This window comes from Plectropomus leopardus, chromosome 16 (genome assembly GCF_026936395.1).
Source record: "Plectropomus leopardus strain MGB_pleo_1.0 chromosome 16, ASM2693639v1, whole genome shotgun sequence".
NCBI lineage: Eukaryota > Metazoa > Chordata > Actinopteri > Perciformes > Serranidae > Plectropomus > Plectropomus leopardus.
In genome coordinates, this window is record NC_142191.1 from 11,277,162 (window position 1) to 11,304,995 (window position 27,834).

Sequence of the window (27,834 nt, forward strand, 5' to 3'; positions counted from 1 at the left end):
TAGACGTTGATATTTATTTTTATGTCACTTGATTTACGTGCTAGAATTTCATATTTTATAATATTGATAATGAACACAATACAAAAATCTTTTGTCTGTCAAGAGTATCAAACACGTATCTGACAATCCATGTCCATTGTCATCTTCATATCATAATTTTCACACAATGCATCATAGTCAAACTTAAGATTTGTACTGTATATATATGTATATATATAGTATATAACAGTGGAATGGCAATTAATGGCAGTTTTGTTTTTTACATTTCACGCTGGTTATTGTTGACAGGTTTGAGAGAGTGAACCATTTATTTCTGTTTGTATTTGCAGTACTTTCTTCTGCTGTAAAACTGATTGTACGTCCATATGATTTTATATTAACAAGGATAATTTCTGAGCAGATAATTAAAGGGAAACTTTTTTTTTCAACCCAATTTTCCTATGTTGTGTTTAAGTGAGTAACGGGAACAGCAATGTTTGGAATTGGTTCAGTATTGAGCGAGAGTGCTGCAGGTGGCAGCTGTGAAAAAGGCTGCAAGTTAACCACTCAGGTCATTCGGGCACCGTTAAATCCAATATAAAGTGCTTCTGTTTAGCCACTGTCAGGATCAGATTGTTATTATAGGTGCCTGACATTATGGAAAGGATCCGTTCAAAGAAAAACCTTCTTATTAAAGAGTAAAATCCTTTTTGTTTTACGGCCCTGAAATCGCCATTGCTGAACACACCAGACTCCATTTAAATAAATTGTATTTTTAGCGTGCATAGACCCAGCATATTTTCTCATCTAATTGTGTGAATTAAAGGTTTATTTTAACCAAACCAGAGCTCGTGATTGGTGGAGCAGTGGAAAGACAAACCCTAGGCAGCTTCTGTGAGGTTTTTTTTCTGTCAATTTGTTATTTTACAATGATAAAAAATGGAGTTAAATGGAATTTGATGGGTTTGGCTTACATCTTACAGGATCTTACATGATGGTAGTCATTGTAGTGTTGTCAGATACTCAGAGTAACATTTGGAGCCTGTCAGTGAGAAAACAAGCTCTTTTAATGGACGTAAATTGGCGGTGCGTAATCGCCCAATGGTAATGTAGCCGCCTGTTTTGTGCTGCTGGCTGCAACATTCTCACTCAATATTGAACCAGTTTCAAAATTCAATGTTTCAATTAGTCACTTTGACACAAAAACATTGGAAAAACAGGGTCAAGGTTGAAAAATACCAAACTAAGTATAAAACAATAACTAGCCAATTACAAATGAGAACAGTTTCCATTAAAGTGAGTTTGTCTGAAATGACAGCATCGTAAAAATGAGGCCAAAAGACCATCATAAATTTCAGTGTACATACTATCTTGTTAAGTACACAGCCACTTCTTTTTTTTCAAAGTTTTTCACAACATTTTTAAACTCAACTAGAAACATTTACAGGTATAATGAAGAACTGCCACAGGCCGAATTAAAACAGTTTGATAACAATAAAAATGCTCAACTTTGTGCAAATGTCATTTCTGACTGACAGATGTGAATCATTAGCTTGGTGTGTAAACTGCAGGGCTCCTACACATGTTCCATTTCAAAGTTACTCTTTTCCAGAGTCAAATCTGTTGATTTTTCAGCATATTTGGCATCTGACTACAACTGGCTAAAATCGGAGGAAAGTTAAATAATTTCATTTTATGGCGTCTGTGCAGCCTTATTTATTCACTTTGTGCATGGCAGTGAGAATGCACGCAGCATGTGTGTGCCTTTACTCAGAGACGGTAGTCTGTTTTACTTTTCTGATGACTACATAACTGCATGACTCATATAACTGTTCAGACAAGCTTAATATTTGGTAATTTGTGATGCTTTGAATATACGCAACTCAGAGATATTGCTGCATTTCCGTTCAAGCTAATTTGTTCGTGGGTGTCTGGATTTGGTTCAGTTATCAGGCGCTTGGGGCAGAGCTGTTTTGCAGGCTGAGAGGCGTAGAGGCAGTTCTGTATTATTGCAATTATACTTCTCTCCTTGCTTTCAATGACATTAGCTCGCTCTGGTCGGCACTCACTCACACAGTGGTGAACATTTTGGCTGCGCTGCTTCAGAAGGCATGAAATACACTCTATAAATTCAGAATTTTATTTTTGAAAATAGTGGAACACTGGAATGTTTTTCCGTACTCTCTTTCCTTTTTCCATAATGATTCAGACCTGGGAATTACAAAATAAATTCCATGCTGCGTAGGAACTAGGGCTGGGCGTTGACACTGATCTCCTGAATCCTGTTTCAATTTGCAATTTCTTTCAAATTGAAGCTTATTTTAACAATTTTGCTTGATTTTGAAAGATATTCTCAGAGACCTAATGCTGTAAATTGTAAATGGAATTTATAAAAAAAGAAAAGGATTAGAATTTCATATTTTTTAACTAAATATTTTTTCTAGAGCAGCAACTGTTATATTAAACTGCAATGTCACTATAAAAACTCCATAGCTTACTGGAAATTAATCTAAATTGTCAATGAATTAAATCTTATTCCTGTGACAGTGGTAGGAGAGGTTGCAGTATGACAATAAATTGCGCCGAAACATTAAAAAGTAATTCAGCAGTTACAGATAAAAGAGCTGCTAACATCGGAGCTTTTCAATACTAAAAGTTTTAATAATTTAACGCTGGGGGCCGTTTAATACCAGTGAAATTAATGGGGTGAAAGCTTCACATGTAGTTGGGAAAAGGAACATATTAAAAGACTGATCTCGATCGATTATTTTAACCCAGCCCTAGTAGGATCCCTGACACTGAAAAGAGAACTTACAGTCCACTAGGGCCCCACTGGCTTAGCCAAGTTGGCCCTGACTCTGGCTTGGTCCACAGCATCCAACATGTTCTTGCTGTCCACAGCCAGAGTGTGAGCTGCAGCCAGCATCTGTTTCTTACACTCTTCCTTCAAAGAGGTGATGGCGTTCTGCTGAGCCAGCCGCATTTTGCTGATGAGCTCCGCCATGTCGTTGTTCAGCAGCTTCTGGGTGCCCTCGATCTGTGGGGATAAAATGCACCTATATGATATTGTGTAATCCAGATAAAAAGGCATGGGTAATTTCTTTGTGACGCTTATAAACGTTTTAGTTGAAACTGTTACAGGGATTTGTTAATTTAACTCATATGCATTGTAAAATGGGCATGTGATCTTGTCCACACATTTTGCACATATATAGTCCTTTATGCAGTGTTGGAAGAAGTATTCAGATGTTTCTCGTAAGTAAAAGTACTAATACCACACTGTGAAAAATCTGTTAAAAGGAAACTTATATGAAAGTAAGTATTATTATGAAAAAGTATGAAAACTAAAAAATATCCAAAGCAGAAAAACACGCACACACACATACACAAACAAAAGAACACACCTAAACAAACTCAAAATCAAATAAATATATTAAAAAAAAAAAAAAGAAATGGGAAAATTGCCCCAAATTAAAAACTAAAAAAAAACCTTAAAAAACTTAAGATCCTAAAAAAAATATTAAAAACACTCCCAAAAATTAGAAACAGTTGGAAAAAAAAAAATACCCCAAACTTCAAAATAAAAAATAGAAAAAGGAGGAAAATCCCACCCAAAAACTCATTTGAACAAAAAAATAAATAAAACTCAAAAATATTAAAAAATACAGAAAAAAATGAAAAGTTTATCAAAATAGTTGGCATCTAATTTTCTGTCAATGGACTGATTGACTGGTTGTCACTGAGGGATATCTGGGCACTGGTGAGAAAGAGCAAAGTTTACTTCAGTTTAGCATTGGCAAAGTATCCCTTTAAGAATCAGATTCACCCCTCACTCCTCCACAGCTCTACCCTCTTATCCAAAAATGGTTACTACTGGTTCCACAAAAACAAGATGGCTATGGCCAAAATGCCAAACTCGAGGCTTCAAAATGACACAAACAAACCAACGGCTGATTATTATTATCAGCTAGTGTTTTTTCTAATAAGCAAGAAATGCAAATTTAAAATGTATTTGTATCCTAACTGATAAACTGATGTAAAAGTAAACATTAAATTGTCGCTTCTTCTTTGCTTCTTTGTGTCTGAAGAGGAGTTCTGTCGCTTTTTGTTTCAGGGACAAACAAGCTTGGAAGGGGGAAAAAAAATCAATAAGCAGAGGGAGTAATGTGATGAGAAAACACAGCAAACAAGCTGCAGACAATATACTTCACCTCAGTCCTGACAGACTCGTGTAAGGTGGGCAGTATGTCATCCACACTGCGAATCAGGTCTCGTAAAGCCATCCCAACGGACTGTGGGCAGAGATTAATGCTGAGGATTAATCGGCTGTGTGACTCAGGAGGGCTGTTTTCCATTACAATTCACACACCTTCAATTTGCAGTTAAAGCAGCAACAAGCTGTAAAATTGATGTGAAAAAAAAAGAAAAAAGAAATTTGTCTCACCTTCACAATGGTGATATAATTCTCCGGCGGCACATCTGGGATGTCATTCTTGAGCTGGACGACAACTTTGACCAGGTCCATGACGTACTGGTACACTTTGTCGTCAGAGCGGTCCAGCTCAGCTGTGGGTGCGGGCTGTGTAAGAGGGAATAATCTGTTTTAATAATGAATATATTCATCCTGATTACTTCACACAAAGGATCACTGGGCATGATTTTAAATGCACGGTGGCACTAATACCCTTTCAATTAAAGGGTAATCTCACTTTCTTGAGATGGCTGAGTTCATTAGAAATGATCTTTATCTAGAAATCAAAGCTAATAAAATTAAATGGTCTTTTCAGTTTTCTAAAAAAATATTACGATCCAAAAAACGGACCAATATAATTACCTGTGCCGTGAGCCGCGGGGGTTTCTCTGGAGGTGCTGCAGGGAAGAAGGATGAACAATGTGAGAGACAGAAAGAGAGAGGGAGAGACAGAGAGAAAAGAAAGGCTGGAGGGTTTAAAAAGAGATTATAGTACTCAGAATGAATTAAATGTAAATTTCTTTTGAGCACTTACCATTCTCTGCTTCAGCTTCAGGTGACTAAAAGAATAGAAAAAGAGAAATTTCATGAGAACTAGAAAAAAATGCTGTCTAGACTTTCAAGATGCCTCAGATGATAGTGCACAAATGTGATTTTGGGAAATAGCAGAATTTAAAGCAGCCAAAACGTCTTCTGTTCTGTCATAAAATTTTGATTTTCCCTAAAAATTCCCTCTTTACACCTTTTTTAGCAGTTTGGAATTAAAAGGGTAACTTCAGAGGTTACAGAATCTGTATTTTTCAACCTTGACCCTAATTTCCAATGTTATTTTGTCAGGTCACGTCCACAAAAAGTGCTTGTTTTTGCCACCGACACGCTCAAATTGTTACTATAGGTGTCTGACAACATTATGTAAAATCCCAACAAAAATAGACCTTTTTATTGGTAAAAAGTACGATCCTTTTTGTTTAAGCATCTAAAAAAATTGCCATTGCCAAATTCACCAGACTCCATTTAAAAAAAATGTAATGTTAAGGTGTATACAACCAGCATCTTTTCATATCTAACTGGATGAATTAAGAGTTTATTTCATCCAAACTAGAACTGGTAATTGTTGAAACAGTGAAAAGACTAACCAAGATGTTTTTTTGTAAGTATTATGTTGTTTCTGCCGACTTTTACTGTGTGCCTCTTACTTCTACTGTTTATTTAAATGGAGTTTGGTCGATTTGGAAATAAATATTTTGGGTTTGTTTCTGGTTAAATATTTCCATAAATTTGTCAGACACTTATAATAACAATCTGAGCCTTTCATTGGCAAAAACAAGCCCTTTAAGAGGACGTAAACTGTGCAAACACACCCAAAGTGGTTAAATTACAGCCTGTTCCACTCAATGCCAGACCAATTTCAAAAAATGTTTAGTTACCTCAGAAAAAAAAAAAACAAGAAAGAAAGGGCTCAGGTTGGAAAAAAAGTTACCCTTGAAAGATAAAAAAATAAATGTTTCAAATATTTTCTCAAATATAATTGTCAGTGATTGTAGCTGTTTTTGTAATCATTGCACAATCTGCACTTCAAATATCATCATCATGCATCATACTGATAACATTTGCTCATTTGTCAAATGGGAAAAAGGAGATTTTGTTGCCAAAGAAAACAAAAAGGGCTCAGAAATTTGAGATACACTGCCAAAAACCAAGTAGATTTTTAAGATAAACCGACTCTGAAATCATAGTTTGCATAGGAGGACACCTACCGCTGCACTGACAGGAGTGTCTGGTCCCATGGGGTCCTGCAAGAGAACAGGCACTTTCACTTTATATAATATGGACCCCCTCTTTGGAACTGTTATCAGGGGAACATTCAATTTAAGGCTAGCGGGGCGTCGAGAGTGAACGAGTGGGTTGATATTGTTTAATGATCTCTTGTTCCACGAAGCCTCCGGGGCCGTGTTGAATTGAGTGGGGGGACACAGAGACACAGAGAGGGGGTTGACAAAACTTAATGATGCTCTGTTTCCCACCAGGAGTCTCTCCTCCTTCTCCAGCCACTTTTCATCCGCCATCATCTGCTCTTTCTGCTGGCGCAGAGTGTTCTGCATTTGCCGTCGCTCCGTCTGCCACATACGCGTGGCGTCCGCCCTGCTGTTTGGTTCCACACGGAAAAACTCGCCCTCCTAGAAACATAAGTGTGCCAGAAGAATGATGGATTAAAACCACGCAGAGTCTTTTCTGGTCTCTTTAATGAATACTTCACCTCCCAAAATGACCATTTGGTTATAAATTAGTCACGCTGTTCTATGATGAATTCATTAAGACAGCTTTGCTTTCCTCGTATGTCTACATGGTGAATGAAGAATCCAAAAATGGAAAAAAAATTCTTGTTGGATTGAAGTCATCCAGGTTCAACGATAGCAAAATTATATCAAAACATCAGTTTACAAACTCTCACACAACTTGTGCAGTATAATTAAATTCTCATTTATCCAGTCTTATCCTCATAACTTCCCAGAGAGCCCTTTCCAACGGTGAACTGAACGAAAAGTGAAACTTACCTGTACTCTCTTCAAAGCCAGACTCCACTGGAAAAAAAAGTAATTTTACTTCACTGGACATGGGAGCTGCTGGTCTACTGCAGTCTGTAGTTTGTTTGTATGACTGTGTGACTTTAATAAATACAAACTAAAACTTTAAAAACACTAAAGTCACACAATAACAGAGAACAAACTACAGACTGATGCAGAGGTAGACCAGCGGCTACGTGTTCAGTGAGGTCAAATTACTGTTTTTGTCACTGGAGTCTGGCTTTGCAGAGAGCAAAATTAAGTTTCACTTTTAGTTCAGTTCCCCATCAGAGAGTGCTGTATGTTTGGGAGGTGCTGAGCGTATAGCTTGAATTATACTGCACTATGTATTTGAGGGTTTGTAATCAAATGTTTTGATTTAGTTTTGCTGTTGTTAAGTGCAGAACTCTATGATGTGAATTCATCAAGAATTTTGTGGGTTTTTGGAGAAAAGAAAAACATTTTCTTCACAAACTCAATGTAACAGTGGGTGAGTATTTAAGATACATGATGGTCATTTGGGGGGGTTGAAGTATTCCTTCATGCATTCATCTTAAACTCCCACTTATTCAACATTTGATTACAGAAAATTAACTGTAAGAAAATTGACAAACAAACAAGCACACAGACAAGATCAGGACTTTTGACAAAGCGCTGAGTCTTTCTTACCACCATGCTTCGACGCCGAGGGGAGCTGGCTGGCAACGCAAGCGTGTTCATGGAGTCGACGGGGGACTGGTACTCACATGGGCTGGCCAGGTCAGGGGAGCTGGCACACAAAGCCTCATTCAGCTGCACAGATGATACACAAGTATACATACATTAACAACATAACTTTATTTTGGAAGTAAAGCCCGTCATGTTGGAGGAAACGGGTCAGAGCTACTGTACCTGAATATGTAGACCAATACTGAGCGTGTTCCCGAACCGCCCCGGTTTCATTCTTGAAGGCTTCAGTAAATATTCAAAAGTAAAGCAAAATTACTTTTTATTTCATCAAATTAAAACAAAAAAAACATTTATGTGCTGTTTTACAACAGATAAAAGTGGCAGGGATGTGTACCTTGGGAGGAGGCTCATTAAAGCTGAACTTCGTGTCGAAAAGTTTTGTGGAGCGCCCTCTGTCCCGCTCTCTCTCCACTTCCTGCTCCTTCTCCATGTGGTGGACATCACTGAAGATTTCAGACCACAAGTTATATCAGTCCTCAGTAAACAAGGTACAAAAACATCTAACTGGCTGTTATTGCAAGTAAGTGCACTGCTCATCTCCAATCTTAACTTAAACAATTTAACCCTTTGAGATCTGAGCAATTTGGCTTGTTTACTTTCAAAAACATGGGAATAAGGCAAAACAATTAAAGTAAAAAAACAAAAAAAAACCAAGGCAAATGAGTTATTTTATTGAAACTGTTTTTTTTTATAATTTTCTAAATCTACTAATTTCTTGCAAAACATGAAACATTTCTTACCAAGTTGCTCATTGCCTCTTTTCTTGTGTTTTTTTAAAGAAATTACACCAATTTGTTTAGGTTTCAATGGTTTAAATACTTGTGAAATGCATCTCATAAGCAGCACAAAAAAGTGATGTCACTCCAGGTTTCAAAGGGTTAAAAATTAACCAAAGATGGCACAGTGGTTTCGTCTTCTATATCACTTTTTTTTTATTTTGTCATACATCAACACCGAGTGGAAAATCATTACAAAAAGGTCAACACTGTAGATCCACTGTATCTGGGCCTTAATCAAAAGGTCTCAAACTATTTTCATTCTGTGCTATCAGTCATTTAGCAAGAACGGCTCTTTTATCAGGAATAAAGAAGTACCTGATTTTGACGACCAGCTCAGTGAAGGTGGGTCTCTCTCGGGGATCGTAGGACCAGCAGCGGGTCATCAGTGAGTAGAGGGCAGGAGGGCAGTTGTCTGGCTTAGGCAGCCTGATTCCCTGCTCCAGTTGGTTGATCACGTCTCGGTTCTCAAGCCAGAAAAACGGCTGCTGTCCTCTGCTCATTATCTCCCACACACATACAGCTACCGAGCAATGCAATGACAAACCAAAGAAACAAAATGGCAAAGACGTAAGAAAAGAGCCTTTGTGCTCCTTATTATTTACACGAATACTGACCATTTCTCATGACCGCGCCATGCTACTGATCTAGTCAGTTTTTGTTCTCCTTTTCCCTCTGCTGCTCATAATTTGTTTTTCATTTCTCTTTAAAAAGGAGAAATAAACTAGAATTAACTTCTTCCAGTGTGAAGTCATTGGTAGCTTGCAAAGCTACACTATCAAAGTAGCTTTGCCAATTTCTTTCTGTTAAGTTAAGTATACTATATGTTTCCATTTTTACCTTTTTATCCCTTGAAAAGATAAAATATTTGGTAATTATTCAGAGTCCCTCTCTCTCTCCACTTTAGAGAAGTAAAAACACACAAAGAGCACCTAAAGAGCTTTTTTCTGTTCTATTTCTCTATCTCTCTCATGATATTTTCAAATTTCACTTTGAATTGAATTGTTCTTTGCATCTTTAATCTCTCTGTACAGCACCTTGAAACTACCTCTGTGTATGAAATGTGCTTTAGAAATAAAATTGCTCTGCCTTGATTTGGCTAAAGACTGAAGACAGGTGGACATACAGGTGATTACATAATACTGTAACTTGATAATCATGTAATCAGGAGACCCTGTACACACTATAGAAATGTATATTAAGGGGTTCTGACTCGTCATCCCTGTTTGCTCGTCTGTGTGCCTACACTACTTTGGAGACTCCACATTGTTCTGATATCAAATATATTTTTACCATCTCATAAAACCGTGCAGTGCTTGTTTGGGGTGAAGATTAACCAGCCACCTGCTTCCCTCCGTGTGTAAGTGAGTTAGTGTGGTTTCCTGTCTCGTGCCTGGAACATGCTTTATGTCTTTGCACAGAGCTGTCGTACCGTCTGTGTGTTAGTGTATCACAAGCTCACCAAACATCCACACATCACTGGCTGAGGTGAACCGTCTGAAGTTGATGGACTCTGGGGCCATCCACTTGATCGGCAAGCGGGTAACAGACGCTGCAAAGGAGTGAGACGTTTTATTCTGTTGTCAGTATTTTCTGAACGGCACTTTTTACTGGTCTTTCTATTATATGCATTAAAATGTACACAACAGATGACTGAGATAAAATTGCAACAGTCAAATCAGCTTTTGTTTTCCTAAAGTGCCTCTATCACCTTTGTAGTATTCTTCATCCTCGATGTATCTCGACAGACCAAAGTCTCCAAGCTTCACGCAGTCCGGACTGGCGACCAACACGTTCCGAACCGCGATGTCTCTGTGACAAAACACGAATAAGACGGAGAGAAAAGTTAAAGGCAAACTACTGTATTTTTAAACCTTGACCAACTTTCTTATGATTTTGTGAAACGTTTTTGAAACTGCTTCAGTAATAAGCCAGCCAACTGCAGCAGTCTTATTCATTATTGGACCAATTTAAAAAACTGTTGTTCCTCCTGCACAAAAACATGAGAAAATAGGCTCCAGGTTGAAAAATACCAAACCTACGTTCATGGTGGTACAGATGAAGACGACAAAATGTAAATAACACAAGCAGAGTGTTTTAAATGGCCTTAAGCTTTCTCCTATTGGCCTGAATTAGCCTCTTGATCCCTGCAGTGCTGCCACAGTTTTGGCAGGAAATAATTCAGAAGGAATCTTTGCATTTTTCCACACAGGCAGAAAGTAATTTCCTTTGTATATGTTTTTTTTCTTCACAGGAGATTGAATCCTGGGTTGCTGCTTTGCTGCCTGAAACCTGATGATAAGATTCTGCAGAAACAACTGCCTGACGTGTTTTCTGTCATCTCACATCGACTTTCTATTATGTTGTGCCCTTCTTTAAATATTTATGGTTTAAACTAAAGTTTCCTATTTTCATATAACTCTACTTTACATTCCGATGCTGCTTTGGCTTTTTGGTTTCTTATTCTAGCTCTATATTTCAATAATACTTTCAACTTTTTCCTCACCGTCTCTGTGAATCAACACTGTGCAGTAAATCACACTCAGATTTGCCAAATTATTTCAAGAACATAGTGTGACTTTTTGTGATCAGCCCAGAACATAGCAGGTTGTTCCTCTTTTCTTACGACAGTAACAAAGGATTCAGGTTATGTAATGTCCTGCCTGAGTAAATGATGAGAGTTCCAGCAAAGATGTGCTGTGCAAACATTAACACCTCATGCAAAATCAGTGCGGGTTAGCAGGTCATGGTGACTTAGTGCTGCCAAAATGAAGACTTTGTCATCCACATAATGCCTTGGTTGGACGCATAATGTTTTAGGGGACCCAATAGCTAAATTTACTCTAGTTTACATTAATTTAAAGAGGATTTGTCAGCTGATAGAAGAAATTGATCAGAGTCATGATTACATCTATCTTCTTTCAGCCAGGAAGAAAAAATCTAACAGCAAAGTCCCAAAAAATGTTAGCATTTTACATTTCTGCAAACCACAGATATGTTACATTTGTCATTTTAATCACATTAAAATTTCTAAAGTGACAAAGTATATGAGCTGACTTTGTCATCAGGAGTCAAAGGGGATGGTGTATGGTGTGACAGCTGGCCTGATAGTTACCAAGCTGCAGACCACGTTTTAAGACCAATAAACAACAAAAATGGCTTTTCAGTCACTGGCTGCTTTGCCAACAACTTTTAGCCACTGAACAGAGGTATTTTAGTTAAAAAAAAAAAACATCTTTTCCTTATATAAACATATAAGTTTGAATGTACTCGCTATATATAAAATGTATTGTGTCTGTGGTTTGCAGAAAAGTACATTGCCAACATTTTTTCTGGCAACTGGGTTGAATTTAAATGCAGATACTATATGTTCTATGTAAGCAATTTTCCCTGTGATAGAAAGAGCACAAAAAAGATAACAACAGCATCTCCTCTTTCTGGATAGTGACACAAAAATAAAAGGAGTCTCTCACCTGTGTACCATGTTGACCCCTTCGAGGTAGACAAGAGCTTTGCAGATCTGCAGGCTGAACAGCACCAGAGTTGTGTTTGTCAGTGTTTTCTGGTTCTGAGTTAGGTAGTTCCCCAGCTGCAAAGTCAACATTAAAGTGATTCATAAATTCACTGCACTCATTTCAAGTCTCTGTCTTACCTTCATGCTAAGATGACTCAACAAAACCACACATGTATGAAACTGCTCAGACAGTCTCAGTTCAGTTGCACGGAAGGATCTTACTACAACAGAAACAGTGAAATTAAGGTCGGCACTAACCTCTCCATACTGATAAAGCTCCATAACGATCCACACAGGATCCTCCTCGATGATTCCGATCAGTTTGACGATGTGCTGATGATCGAGGTTCTTCATAATTACTGTCAAACGCACACAATTCCCATTTTTTTTTTGTTGGTGTCTTCATTATTGTCACAGTTATTTGGTTGTTTTGACTACATTTCTTGAAATTACCTGCTTCACTCATGAACTTCTCCATCACATCAGGTGAGCAGTCTTTGCACGTCTTTACTGCCACATTAACCCTTTCGCCACTCTGTTAACAATAATGACAAATGTTTGTTGCATGCAGTTAATAAGGTTAATATATTTTTTTAAACTACATATTTAATGCAAGCTGCAATCTCCAGGGCTTAGACACCTAAGTGGCATAAAATTCCTCTAATGGCCATTGGAGGCTGTCTCCAAAATATCGTCAGTTCTCACAGACCCCCATGTTAAAATGCCCAATTCTGCAACAGAAATAAACATAAGGCGTAACCAAAGTTTCGGTCATCTAAAAAGTCTTGTTTAGAATGTGGTTGTACTAAAAGACCCTTTAAATGAGACAGATATTCAGTATTTCTGGTAGGTACATTTTCTTTTAATGGTTTTAATCATGTTTTTAGCCAGCATAAATTGGTATTATCACGGTTAACCACAGCTGTAAATCAGGTCCCCAGAAGTCCTCCAGGGCCAATGTTTGTAGTGGCAAAACAGTGTAATTACACCATCACGTGATTGCATGGGGCCCAAAAATACTTTTTTTTCTCACTGGCTTAGCGAAAGAGGCATCTGTAAATCAATAAATACTTTTTTTTGAGCACTCAAACCTTGAATAATGACTCGTTTCACAATCAAGATGTAATCCATTCAGTCTGATAACATTTAGAAAGTTTAGTAAAGCGTCAAGATTAAATAATTTCATCCTTATCAAAGTCAGTGGGGTGCTAAAAAGGCCCCCAATTCAACACTATATCCAGTTTTCTTGATACATCCATGTGGTAGATGCACTGTGCTGACCAAGCCTGCAGCTAACATTAGGTTTATCTCCACCTTCTCGCCCGAATGTGGTCGCATCTCGCTCCAAGTATCCAACATGGCAATGGCCAAAATGCCAAACTCAAGGCTCAAAACATGAATCCACAAACAAAGTGGGTGGCATCACAGCGGCTACATCCATTATTTTATAAGTTTTATAATTTTCTGCAGCAGTTGTAGCTCTTGGTAAATTATATATTTCATTGATTTATGTGTTTCCAACAAGTTTCCCACAATAATAGTATAAAGTTATAAAAATGTTTTGCTGTTGTTATTGATATACTTAAACAAGGGGATACACTTACGTCTTTTTTGTAAACTCCTTCGTAGACTTCCCCGAAAAAACCCTCACCAAGGATTTTGCCAAGAACAATGTCACCTCTGTCAATCCCGTACTTCACAACTGAAGAACAAGATTCACGTTCATTAAAGTTCAAAAGTAAAGTCACAATTATTATTTTTAAAAAATACATGAATACAAACTTTCAACAAACCTGACGTCGGCCTTTCATCAAGAATCTCACAATAGATATCTGACCCTGAAAATACAACATGAAGAAAGACACGCTTTTACTTGTTATTCTAAGATAAAATTGGATGCTTTAAGCATTAAGATGCTGTGTGTTGTATTAAACATGGAGAACTTTGAAAACTGTCGGCTCACCCATGCTGTGTCTGAGCGAGCTGCTGTTTCTGGTGCTGCGGAGAGAAGACAGAATGAGTGAAAGTCCGGCTCATAAATTTGCAACTTATGGCTCCACAGAGCGCTGACAGAATGATTCGATAAAACAGCCTCTCTCATCAATAACTCTAACTTTTCATTTCATATTATAACCGAAGGGTATTAGAACAGCTTGGACTCTGCAGCTACACCGAGGCCGAGAGAGGGCACAAATCATACAGAGCCGTAAAGCTGCCAAAATCTACTCACTTTGTAGGAAGCTCAGGTAGGGCGAGCCGCGTGTTGGCTTCTACGATAGAAAAGAGTCCCAGTTATTACAGTTAAGTTCAAAGAATACAATTTTAAAGTCTTCTGTACAAACTTTAAGTCCTCCACACTTAAAAACATCTTTAACCACATGGAGAAAGTGGCTGTGCTGTTCACACCTTTGTTTGGTTGGTAGATGACACTTTCATCTGTGTCCTTTTCCAAGCGACAGTAGCCATCAATAAGGTCCATCATGTTCTCAGCCATCGGCATCGTGGCCACATTGATCGACAGACACTATCAGAAAGAAAAAAAGGGGCATGAAGCACATTTACCAAGTCAGATTTCTCTATAGTAAACACTTTTTTTTTTGCTATTTTAGTTGCTATTTGCTATATTTTGCTGATGTGATTCTAAGGATGCATAATAATATTAACATGTCATCAGCAGTTATTGGCTTTAAAATGACATATTGGAATCGTCCAACATGTTGATTTCTGGCAAGCTGATATTTTTATTTTGACAAAGTTAACACGTGCGTACATCGGCAAAAAATCCAGTGTCTTACATCCCAACTTAACACTGTACAAAGTAACATTGTATAACAGTTAGATGATGTTGTGGTACTCACTTGTCTGGCCCCCTCTACGCTGAGGTCTATGAGAGCCTTGTTGTCACTCAGAGATGAACATTGTATTTTCTTGATCTGTTTGAAGTCAGCTAGAAAAACAGGCTGAGGCAAAAAAGGGAAATGCAACAAATTAATTTATGTTGGGAGCAATTTCATCTGTTTTAAACATATGATAGCAAGAGATCAGTTTCTTTACAAAATATGTTGAAAAATCCAGGGGGACTTAATTTATACAACTTTCAGAATAAAAAAAAGTTAAGGAAACCCTGCTGTATGGGCTTTAAAGGTGGATTTTGTTTCCTTTGGACAGAGCCAGGATATGTTTCGCCGTGTGTCTTGTCTTTATAATGAGCTAAACTGACCGGCTGCTGGCTTTGACTTCATGTTCGCAGTCCTGACACTGATGAATCTCAATTACCATCTAACCAGGACCCTAATTCCTTTAACAAAAGTCCTGAAAATAGACTATATAGATTAGATATATAACACAACACAATGTACTAAATGAGTAAAGGCCAAAGCCCTCTAAGTTCCCTGAATCTCAACCACACTTACTGCTGAATTCTTCTGTGTGCGTTGTCGAATCCCCCTCCCGCCGATGACCAGCTCCACTGCTAGACTCCAACCTTGCTGTTGACAAGTGAGAGAGGTTAAATATTTTTCAGAATTATGCAAAAGAAAAAAGAGTAGATAAAGGTTGAGGGCTCATGATATTTAATGACGACCATAATGGCTACTCACCACTAGTTCACACCGGAAGACCTCCTCATCATAATTGGCGAAGTCTTTGAGGGTCTCAAAAAACTTGATCATGCAGTCATCCTCCTTGAGTGTTGCATACCGTTGAAATGTTTGCTGGATCAACTTCCGTAGCTGCTTTGACTGGATCACAAGTAGGGAAATTCAAAATGTTCCTTTAAATAGGAAAAAATAATTTGTGCCTGTCTAGTCATGAAGAACTGAAATCATGGTTAAGATAGTTTACCTTCATGCTGTTAATCAGCTGTCGAGGAAAGAAGAGGTCCAGGCCCACTTCTTTTCTTCATTTGCCAAGAAAAATTTAGAAAAATAGAAGTAATTAAAAAAAAAAATAAAATAAAAAAAAAGGCAACCAGATTAAAACATGTTGGGGGGATTTTAAAAGTTTTTCATTACCTGGGGGCTAACTATCAACAAATACAGAGTAACAAATTAAATGTCACCAAAGTTACAAGATTATCTTATCTTTATCTTAGATAAAGAAACTTTAAAACTCACTCTAGCAGCTCAAAGTTGGACTTTTTCTCAAGACCTTTTGCATTCATGTCTTTGTAGAACCTCCTGAAAAAGAAAATATCTCAGCAACTATTCATTTATACACAAAAAATGTTTTTCATCCAAAACAATGACTCATTTAATGATCTACTCTTACACACTTACACGTAATTATTAACTATAGTTGTTCCAATACCAATACCGGTATGTGAAATGCCTTTAATGCTGCCTAAAATGCTCGATAAAGTATCTGCAAATATGCAAGTCTGTGCATCAATCCCGTAACATGTAACTCATTAATAAACTTTAGTTTCACACCATGATGACACGGCACTTTTCCCAAATATCAGTTATTTTTTGCTGCTCTGAAACATTAGCTTACACAGCGAGTTGTGCTGTGCAGCCGTTGACAACTACTGGTTAAGAACTGCAACGAAGAATTGGCGTATGACAAACTGTGCAACATCAGCCGTTGGCCAAATGTGGGAAATATGGTGATATTTTATATTAAATAAAATAATATAATATTGCATTCAGTCTTAGAATGTAATTGTTCATATTTTAAAAAGGGTTTAACCCTTTGCAACCTGGAACAACATCACTTTTCTTGTGCTGCATTCGGACACCTTTCACAAGTATTTACTTTTAATCCTGAACACATTGGTTTGTTTTCTTACGAAAACATGGGGAAAAAGGCCAAGAGCAACTTGGCAAGAGATAAGTAAAAAAAAATTTAAAGCTAGTGAAAAATCTTGAAAACTAACCTCTATTTATATTTTTTATAGATTCATATTATACATTTATCTATATTTATAATATCATAAAAGTGTATATTTAAAATGATTTAAAGAATTTTTAAGATGTTTTTTATTCATTTCCTTTTTTTGTTTGCCTTGTTTTAACTTTGTTCGGGCTTTTGTGCTAATTTTCTGGGGGGTTTTTGTAGGTTTTACAAATTTTTTGGTAATTTTCTCTAAAATACACACATTAAACTCACTACAGAGCATGCTGTTTACCACATGTATTATTCTATTCTATTTTATTCAGTATCACTCTAACCAGCTCCATCAAGTCACCATAATACTGAACTCAGTAAAATAAAAATAAAATAAAAGTTAAAGCACATAAACAATGAGCGGACTGCAGAGACTCACCTGATCTCCAAACAACCGAGCTGCAGCGCCATCCCATCACTGACCTTAGAGGCGTGATGCTGCATGTAATCACTACGCACCTGTCATCAAACGAAACAGAGATCACATATACCAATCAATACTACAGTAATACTGGACTTTTATATGATAAATAATTTGGATATGGTGGCAAAATGACAATAAAGAGCATTCTGATTCTGATTCTGAAAATAAAGATTAACATAGATTTATTTTTATTTTCCCATTTCCCATCTTGGACAGTTTTTATACTGACAATACTAGCCAAGATAGTGAAGAAACTGTATATTTTTTGTCGGAAGCATGACAGGTTTCATCAAATTGAAGTTTTTTTAAAAATGATTCTTAAATTTCTCTGCCGAATTCAATGTCTTCCACATGCCATTAACCCTTATTTTCGGTACTGAAGGTTTTACATTAGTAAATATATACTGCAGTATCAATTATTTTTGTACAGCACAGGTTTCAAAAGGTCATATATAAATTAAGGTTTATTTAGTTATTTACTTACATGTAGATTTGTACAAAACAAAAAAAACATTAACTCAAAGGTCAAGTAAAGCAAATTCTCAGCATCTAATAAATTCTACACAACCAAATATTCACCTGCGTTCAAAAGAAGTCACTTCAAGACCTAATTTTACATACTGATAATCTATATGTCATCTATTCAGGTTCTCAACATGTTTCATTTTGTCATTACAATGCGGGACACACTGACAGCTGCTCTTTTATGTGGTATGAAAATAACACTTTTTATTGCCAAATACCCATTGGCTGTAAATCATGAATTAAACACCAACCAAATAGTTCAAAACAAAAAAAACACTATAGCTTGTTACCTGTTGGTAAAAATACATTAACGTTGATCTGTCATCTTTGAATTTTTCCAAGAAGTTGACAGGAACGTATCTGATACGGAGGTCATACCTGCATTCAAAAAGAAAACAGATACACCACTCACATTTTTAAAATGCCATGCTTTACATGTAAAATGCTATACATTTCTCTGAATAGATAGCATTCAAATAATCGCTCTACAAGATTAAAACAGACACAAAAACACAGGTAATCGATCTTTACCTCCACTCAGCTTCCACGTGATTACTCTCATATTTTTGCTCCACCTCCCCGACAGTCAGGTCTGGATGCAGCCAGTGAATTTCCTCGGACTTCAGGTGCTTCAGCAGGAGACCGTAGCATCCCGTGTGTTCGATGTTCGGCCCCAATCGACCGCTGATCAGAATCGATCGAATGATGGCCTGAGAGAAACAGTATGTGCCATTTTAAAAGATTTCAGAGTTTTATAGCACTCTGTGATTGATGTTTGCATCATCTTTGCATGTAAGGCCTAACAAATAAGCTGTAAATGCAATGATGAGAGGAAGCACTGGGAACGTTTGTTTTTGCCTGTTGCTGTGCACTTAAAGAGAATAACTGATAAAGGATTTATAAACCGCCCTGCATGATAAGGAGGCCAAATAAAACAGATTTCTGGCCCAAATACAGAACACCACCTTCAGCTTTTACAGGTCTCCTTCAGTAAGTTATCAAAACTATCTCAGAAAAGCACAACTCCCCTCTTAATCACAGTCTTCTGACACTTCACCTCCTTTCTCATATCTGGATTTTTGGATAACTCTCACCCTTATTTGCCAGGAGCTGTCACATTTCACCAGCTTGAAGTTCTTGCCCAAAGTGTTGTTGGTGCAGAAGCACACTTTGAGGATCTTGATGGGCCCTCCTTCCCCGCTGACGTGCGAGTCGGGGGTGGAGTCTGTGCTGCTGGGTCTTGGATTGGGCACCTTCCAAGCCAGGGTGTCCCCGGACATCACCTCATACATTGTCACGGCTGGGTGGGCACCATCATATCCAAAACATCCTTTCGACAGACAAAGGAAAAAGAGTTCCATTAAGATTTAGAAACAAGAAAGAGAAAAGCCTGTTTAATACAATAAGGTGCCGGTTTTAAAGACTGTGGCTGAGGTTAAGCAAAGAATAATGTAGTGACGATGTGTCTTTAACACAAAAAAAAAATAAAATGAAATTACCACCTGGTGGTTGTAATGTTCTGTGAACCAGTCAAGTTACAGTTTAAATCAATGTCTGAGAAAACATGGATACTTCACACACAACTTCCCCCCGGCAGCAAGAAAGATCTATACAATCAGCACAGTTTCAAGGCGGGGACTGAAAATTAGTGTCACCAGTTCAGTATCTGACCAAATGTCTCCCCATTTGATCCTGAGATATAACTTTGCATAATGGCAGGAAAAGTGTTTTTGCAGAAAATATGCAACTTTATCATTATATGCTATTTGACATTTGTGTATGTTTAAGTGTATGAATTCTTGAGTTGTGGCCAAAAACATGTTTTTGTGAGGTCACCATGACCTTGACCTTTGACCACCAAACTGTAATCAGTTCATTCTCCGAGTCCAAGTTGATGTTTGTGCCAAATTTGAAAAAATTCCCTCAAGGCCTTGTTGAGATAGTGTTCACGAGAGTGAGACAGACAAGGTCACAGTGACCTTGACCTTTGACCACCTATATCTAATCAGTTCATCTTTAAGTCTACATGTCGACATTTGTGCTAAATTTGAGGAAACTCCCTGAATATTTTATTGAGATATTGCGTTCACAGGAATGAAACGAATGTAAGGTCACACTAACCTTGACCTTTGACCACCAAAATCTAATCCGAATTAATTTAATGACTTTAAGATTTTTTTTTTTAACTCTGCACAAAATAAATTGCGCTTGACTTCACCAGTGAGTCGTTGAAGCTGTTGCATTGGGCCATTCACATGTCACATAAATCAAAAAAGGATCAAATTCAGGTTTTGCTGGAGATATTTTAATACTTCTTTGTACTGGATTAATTCAATTCCTTAAAGGTAGTGAGTACTGATACCCAGCAAAGAGTACACACCGTTCTGTGACTAATTTAGTCACAGTACTGCAGTCAGTCAAAGCTTCATTCAAGCTGTGATCTTGTGTCATGTGGTGCCAATGACTCATATCATTTGATTCTGAGATCCGCTGATTAAATTCCTTCCTAACCGTGATTTCAAGTGAGGGCCTGTGTGATTCATACAGCAAAATTCTGACAGTGTGGAGACTTGTAGGCATCAGCATCAACAAAGAAAACTCTCCCTGAACACAAACATTACTTACATTTCATTACATACTATTTCTAAGCCAAGCGCAGCTACTTTTTGAATCATTGTTAGTTCATTTTTACTCTTTTGTTTTTGTTATAGACTAAAACAACAAGTACAGCTCGATAGCTTGTAGAGCTTTGACTCTTTGCCCGAACCCGATAGAGCCCGACCGGACCTGACAGGTTCGGATGGGGTCAGGCTGCTATTTGTCACTGTTCCCTCTGGTTTGAATTGGGTCAGGTTCTTGCTAAATTTAAGATTTTTTATGAAATGGTTAGGAACTGTCTCATGCTTAAATACCACTTTGGCAGGAGTGGAGGACTGTATCATGAGGCAAAGAGAGAAAGAAAATTCAGGTTTTTTATCAGGCTCAGGTCCAAAACTGCTGCTGTTCGTGGGGCTTGGGTCGCACTTGAACAGAGACTGTGCGGGTTCATGTAAGGTCATGCCTGATTTTTTGGGCCCGATCAAAGCTCTATTCGCTAGTTAGCTTAGGAAGTGCTAGTAGGTGAATTTCGTTATCTTTGGACAGAGCCAAGCTAGTCGATTCCTCTTTTTCAGTCTTTGTGCTAAGTTTGCAAAGCAGTGTGCTAGCACTTACAAACAAACAGATATCAGAGTGCTGTGAATCTTTTTATCCGACTCTTGAAAGTACATCTGCAGCATTTCCAAAAATGTGTCAAGAGAAAATAGCCTATATCGCGCTGAAAGAGACTGATGTGCCATCTTCAAGGTAGGTGGTCTATTATTTACCACAGGGAATGCACTCAGTCCAAAAACAATTAAGTTTACAACGTCCGGGTATGTAAGTGAAGGTAGTGAATTTTGGGTTCCCAAGTCATATATGGATCTTTGTTGTTTGTTATGATTAGTTTGTCCAAAACTCCTACCGCTGCCTAACCACCGTAGGCAAAAGACAAGGCAAATTTTATTTATACGGAATATTTCTTTTCTAAAGGCAGCCCAAAGTGCAGATTACTCAGGTCAAAGTTCATTGTGGGCCAATTTAGCATGCCCCAAAGAGCCAGAGAATTAGTCATTTCAATTCAATGTCATTTTCAATTAGATCTATAAAGTCCAAAAAACATATGACATCACTCTGTCCTTGGACCCTCACAGTGGATAAGGACCCCCCCCCCCCCGAAAAAACCTCCTTTACCAGGAAAAACAATTGTAGAAACCTCAGAAAAAGAAACTGAGGAGGACTCCCTTCTCCAGGACGGACATACGTGCAATAGATGCCAGATCAGACAGATCAGACAGATCAACATAATAAATGTACAATAAATTCAAGCCCCTCCAATGACCAATGTCTATTGATGTCTATTTTCAAAAACTGTCAAGGCCTTAGTTTGTTTTGAAAGTTTTAGGGGGAAGAAAATAATCAAGAAACCACATTAACGCCTCATAAAAAATAGATTCCAGCAAAAGGAAATTCTGCTCCAATCAACTCCAGCAGCTCTAAAAAAAGAGGTGACGGTTACAAAGTAAAAACTTCATAACGCAGACACAATCACAGCCACAGCTACACACCTGGAAACAGTCAACCGAAATCTTTCCACTGGGTGAAAAAGCTGAAAGCCAGCTGCCAAACTTTGATTCAATTTGTCAGGTTACATCTGACATTGAGAAGGGTGACAACGGATGTATCAAATGAAAAAATCAGGAAAATCCTCTCTCACCTTTGAGCACTCAAACACGAGTCTGACTCTCCTCACATTAATATTCTGCCCCGTCAATCAAACATCTGAGGGCATGTTGACTCAACAAACGGACACAGAGTCAGCTAAATACTTTAAAACAACCCCGATTAGCTGCGAGGTAGATATGACTGCCACTCACCCACCTCACAACAGCGTCCGTCACAACGAGCTCTCATAAACCGAGCTCCATGCTGTTAGTCTGCTGAGCTGTGTTGGTTTCTGCAGGGCTTTCCGCCGCTGTTGAAAAGGGTTGTGTTTTGTTAGCCTGAGGCCGTGAATTCCCCAGCAAGGCTGTGTGTGTGTGGGTGTGTTTGTGTGTAACTGTGTGTGTAGTAAGAGAAAGGGAAAAAGAGAGAGAAGATGAGTGCGCAGCATGGCCGGCATGTTGCACCATCACCTGGGTGTGGGAGGCCTGACAAGAGGGGATTGAGGAGGCAGAGGGTGAAGTTTAAGATTACTTATGAGAGAGAAAAAAAACACATCCATGGGTTGAAGTATTTCGGGCTGTGGTTACACAGATACATTCCTTGGCTCGCGCAGAAGAAACAATGAGTCAACCTAGTGACATATATACATTACAGATTGCTGCAAACGCTCAGACAGACTTGCAAAATCTGCTGTGCATAAATATTTGTCAGCAATGTCAAAAAAAAGGAAAATCTGGAAAATGAATGAAACCATAAATAGCACTGGTTGGTTGTGGTGAAGCTTTGTGTTTCTGTGTCACTGTTGAGTCTCTGTGACCTCCAGTCGACTTCAGGTAACAAGTGTGTGAGACTTCTAGTTTCATTCTTAACACTTAAACACCAAAACCCCAAACAATGGCTCATAGAGAAAGTCTGTGAAGAGGTATTTTGGATTAAAAGATAAAAATTTTCATTTAAACTAGGGCTGGACATAAATATTCAGATATTTCAGTATTTGTTAATGGGGTAGGTTATTTGGTTTTCAGTTTAGGCATTCAGGTATTCTTTTTTCTTTTTTTTTTTTGCAGAGGACAAGTGTCATGTCAGTGTTTGTGATCCGGCTGCTGCGCCTGTCACACACACAGTGGCAGGAATGATCGTTTTACCCAACGGTTATTATCAATTTGACTGTGTGGCATCATTTCTGCGTTGGTGTGAGCAGCACCGGAACGTAACCCCACTGTGAGCAGAGCTCTGTCCTGCAGCACAGGGCAGGTGAATTTTAACATCTTCCATGAGGACACTTATCATTTCAGACCAACAACGAAATTCAACAGACTAATGTAATGCAGTGCATAACTGTCTGAGTTTTTCTTCTAACTTTACAAACTACAAAGTGTCACAACTGCTGTCAAGCAGTCGGATGCACACCGGGCTTCCTGTCAGGTAACAGCCGGTGTGTTGAGGATGTGTTGCTCCCTCACTGCACACGTGAAGCAATGACCCTATGTGAGGGTGAAGTTGTGAAGCACACAGTCTCTCCATCACCAAAGCTCTGGGGCGCAAGGTGTCGACACGGTGTCTGTCACACTGTGGAGTGCAGAGCGTACTGTTGTCACAGATGGAGCAGCAGAGCGTCACAGAAAGGCGTGTTGAAAGTCACACTTAATCGGTCATTCTGCCGGTTCTAAAAGTTTACGTTTACTTGCAGCAGCTGCTCCGCGCATCCATCAATCTGATCAGCTCTGAACAGATTAATACATTATTATCCGCTCTGCCGGTCACAAACTGGTGCTGCTGCGAGGAAAAAGAAGTCACAGAGAGCTGCGCCTGCACTGTGTTCACAGAGCCACAAAAACCTCAGATTTTATAAAGAGGAAACAGACTGTTACAAAGGGGCACACAGCAAAAAAACAAGATTAAACTAAACAACTGCAGTGGCATGACCATATCAAAAAAAAATCTGTCCCAAGCTGATGTAAGCTTGACTTGAAAGCAGGAAAAAACTTTGAAAACACAGTGTTCAAAGTAAAGCCTGATGTTTCGCTCATGTGATTTAATTTCACATACATTTACCTTTCAAAATAGTTGTGAAAAATTGTAACATTATAACAGAAAATAGTGGAAAGAATAATAGGTCCTCTTTGTCAAACAGAGCACAAATATTACAACAAATATTCCGCACTAAACAACGAAAGCCACTAATCAAAATCACTGACGGCCATGAAGTCCTTTTTTCTATGTGTTCCAAAAAAGTGAAGGTAAGTGAACAAAAGCGACACTTCCCAGGCACACACTGTTGTTGCCACTCTCACACACACTGTCATGCTGGCACTTGAGTTGTTATGGTAACAAGTATTCCCGAGGGAGATTTTTATCACAAACTGAGACCTAGGTGGAGTGAACAAACTCTGACAACACTCAGCCACAACAAACGCTGCAGGGGGAATATCCAGTACACAAACATTTGTCAAGATTAGGAGTAATTCCTGCGCATTTACTGCTGCCATTCTTCAGATTCTGAACTTGTGTGTTTTGTTCGAATTGTGCAGTATCTAAGAGGTGAATGACTGGGACTGATTCAAGGTGACGGATTGTGACAAATGAGAATTAAATTCCACAACAGCAGGCGGAGAAGCGCCAAACCTCAACAAGGATGCGCTTGAGAGACAGAGGGGACTATCAGCTGATATTAACTTACTTACAGATATTTTACAATATCTGTGTGTTTGTCTGGAGCTGCAACAATTAGTCAATTCATAGTGGACCAAGAGAAGAGGAATCTGCAACTATTTTCATAATCAATTGAGCATTTAATTATTTTTTTAAGCAAAAATGCAAAACATAGTCCATATTTACGTAGTACAGATTCTGTTTTCTCTGTTTTATCAGTCAAGTAAAATAATCATAAGGTTTTGGACCTTTGGTCACACAAAACAAGATATTTTGTATCGAGTTCTTGCTTAATTTTTGGGATACTGTGATTTACATTTGTTGAACCTGTTGAAACCTACGGAAATAGGTTTGATTTCTTTACAAAACATGGAAAGATGACAATGAGCAACTTAACAAGAAATGCCCCAAAAATGAACAAGAAATTAGTGAAAAGTTACAAGAAAATCACATTTAAAAAAAGGATAAATAGAAAAAAAGAGGAAAAAATGAAATAAACAAGAAAATGACCTAGGGAAAAAATGAAAAATAAATAATAATAATAATAATAATAATATGACATATAGATTCTTTCTGTAACATAATAATATTCATAAGTGCCATTTTCTGTACATTCTCCCCTTGGTGGTTGTTTTTTCAAATTAAAATTAATTTTCTCTCCTCCTTTCTTTTGCAAGACAAAGACATATCTTGCCAAATTGCTGATTGCCTTTCCCCCGTGTTTTTAAATTAAATCAAACCAAATAGCTCATGTTTCAAGGATTTAAATGCTTGTGAAAGGCGTCTGACTGCAGCACAGGAAAACTATTGCTGATCCAGGTTTCAGAGGGTTAACTCCAACCGGCAGCTCTATAGCTCACTCTGTTGGCTTGTTTTTGGTTGGTCCACAAAAAATTCCCCAGTTTTTAGCTGCCACAGTTTTTGCCCAAGGAGACCGTCTTTAAGTATGGAGGTCAAGTGTGCGAAGATGTGCGTTTGCGTTCATGCCACCTGGCTAAAGAGAGGGACGGGTGTGGTGGTAATGGGGATGGCTGAGAACAAAAAGGCAAGTTCCAGATGAATTCACAGACAAAATTTTGTGGAAATATCAAGCCAAAGGACAGCTCATTGGCCAATTTAAAAAGTGTATGTGCATGACTGCAATGGATGCATGTGCATTTGTTGTCACAGCTATTGCAAATTTGATTTTGTTTCAATATTTTTTGACATTTGAAAGACTAAACTAGAAAAAAGCACCCAGGCAGCCCCGATTCAGCAGCTAGAATGAGCTGCAGCTTTGTAATTGTCCCTCTATGCTCCCTTATAGTCACGAGAAAAAAACAAAACTGTAACGTAACTTACTGTAGTGGATCAAAGCTGAATCATGTATGAAATTAATCTGAAGACGCTGCGGTTCAAAATGAGACCAAACTTTTCGACGGTTGTCAATTCTGGAACCATGACAAAATCCAAAATGTCTCCTTCAACAGATGGTAAGACTTTTTGTTTTTAGCTGAGCTGATTTGGAAAATTTTCAGCCCTTGTAAAGAGTGAAGGCGTCAGCAGTCAATGACGGTATAAAACAGTCAAAAAACAGGTTTTGCAACAATTTGGAAACATCGCAACCTCAGCAGTTTTTGGGCATGCTATCAAAAACGGTTAAACACACTCACAGACACAAGCACACACATACCAAATGCATGATCAACATCGATAACAAATGAGAAAATAATCAAACAAGGCTTGAGTAAATCAGAGACAGTGTCCCCATTACATAGTTTGTCCACATGAGAACAATGACAGACTTTCAACTGTGAATCATCCCACTCAGTAAATATCTGGGTCACAATCTCTTTAGACAAGGAATCAAGATGTTTTTAATATTATGTACTTCTTAAAAAAAAAAAAAAAAAAAAACTTTGGGCAGATATGTTGTTATTAGATGTTTTTAAGTTGGGCATTAGTTCCTCCTCAGGTTCAACCTTCGCCTGTCTCTCTGAGTAAACTTCACAGTGGTGAAATGTAAGATATCTGTCAAGACACGCACATCTGACTGTATTAATACCCATTCCATCAACAAGTGTCATCAGATGGTGTCAGTGGGCATTATGGGAAAACTGTCAGCGGAAAACTCCCAGAAATTACATTAAACCCTACTGCCAACCAACTGAGGTGTATTTTTTATCAGCCTGTATTTTCTCTACAAAAGCAAATTTGAGAAAACAATGTTTTTGATCATGTATATCAACTGGAAATCTGTGCATTGTTGACAAATCACTGAATTAAACAGCGTGAACTTTTTTTTTGAGTGTGCGCTTTAGTTACAGTGACGCCTCTGATCCTGTTAGGTGCTTGTCAACACAGGCAGGTCTTGAGACAGGCCTGCTCCCTGAACAGAGCAGCCTGCTGAGGGTCTGCACACCTCCGTCATGACCCCAGGCGCTGGAATGTGGCTGCTGCTCCTTCACCTGCACAGACTTGCTGTGATAATGAACAAACCTTTCTCTCTCTGGGGAGAAATGGCAGCTTGTACTTCACATTGTGCCGTTATAATCAATGTCATTACCTTAAAAAATACAATTATTCAAGCACTGAAGCCAAGTTTGACATTTTGCATGGTCCCTCCGAGAATACAAATCTATTTAAAAGGAATAAAACATGTTGTTTGTAACCAGTTAAACAGTTAATCTTCACTTTTAGGATATCATGATGGTTTAAATACAGCTCTGTATGTTTATTTCGTTAACCTCCATAAATGTGGGCCTGCTGCCAGCACTTGTATTAGCTGCATTGACTTTTTCAGCTCACCTCGGCTGAAACTGGTCATCTCTGATCTGACATAAACGTAAACATTTCATAATCGTGTGTCTTACCTGATTCTGGTTTAATCCTTTAGGAATAAAAGCTTGACAGAGAGTGTTATTCCTCACGGAGAGTCTCTGCAGGCCTGACAGTTTGTCTGTTACCGAGCAGGTAGCCACTCCCTCACCTATGCACCTCCACGGTGAGGTGGGCTCACTTCCTCATTTCACGAGCCTTATTTTCTAGGAATATGGCGGATTGCCTTGTAGTTTTCCAGAGTTTTTTTTTAA

The 27,834-nt window shown here is 38.2% G+C and overlaps 1 protein-coding gene across 3 annotated transcripts; it reads right to left on the bottom strand.

The window, feature by feature from the left end:
• On the bottom strand, positions 1-27,755 carry ptk2bb (protein tyrosine kinase 2 beta, b). 3 transcript variants are annotated; one of them, XM_088089120.1, is made up of 31 exons: positions 27,616-27,755; positions 18,964-19,199; positions 18,401-18,579; positions 18,160-18,247; positions 17,300-17,379; positions 16,149-16,211; positions 15,877-15,931; positions 15,633-15,773; positions 15,447-15,521; positions 14,892-14,993; positions 14,440-14,557; positions 14,264-14,303; positions 13,997-14,031; positions 13,827-13,871; positions 13,638-13,735; positions 12,487-12,568; positions 12,292-12,392; positions 11,993-12,108; positions 10,231-10,331; positions 9,982-10,071; positions 8,838-9,042; positions 8,078-8,186; positions 7,906-7,965; positions 7,684-7,806; positions 6,475-6,627; positions 6,208-6,243; positions 4,986-5,010; positions 4,814-4,848; positions 4,424-4,558; positions 4,191-4,271; positions 1-3,016 (listed from the first exon to the last, which is right to left on the bottom strand). In XM_088089120.1, exons 2-31 carry the CDS (start codon positions 19,159-19,161, stop codon positions 2,801-2,803), a joined length of 2,985 nt encoding a protein of 994 aa, XP_087945246.1. In that variant the 5' UTR covers positions 19,162-19,199; positions 27,616-27,755; the 3' UTR covers positions 1-2,800. The 3 variants fall into 3 exon arrangements, with proteins under 3 accessions (XP_087945246.1, XP_087945244.1, XP_087945245.1); XM_088089118.1 differs by having other exon boundaries at positions 6,208-6,627; XM_088089119.1 differs by lacking the exon at positions 27,616-27,755 and adding an exon at positions 22,328-22,429 and having other exon boundaries at positions 6,208-6,627.
• Between the last annotated feature and the right edge of the window lie 79 nt (positions 27,756-27,834).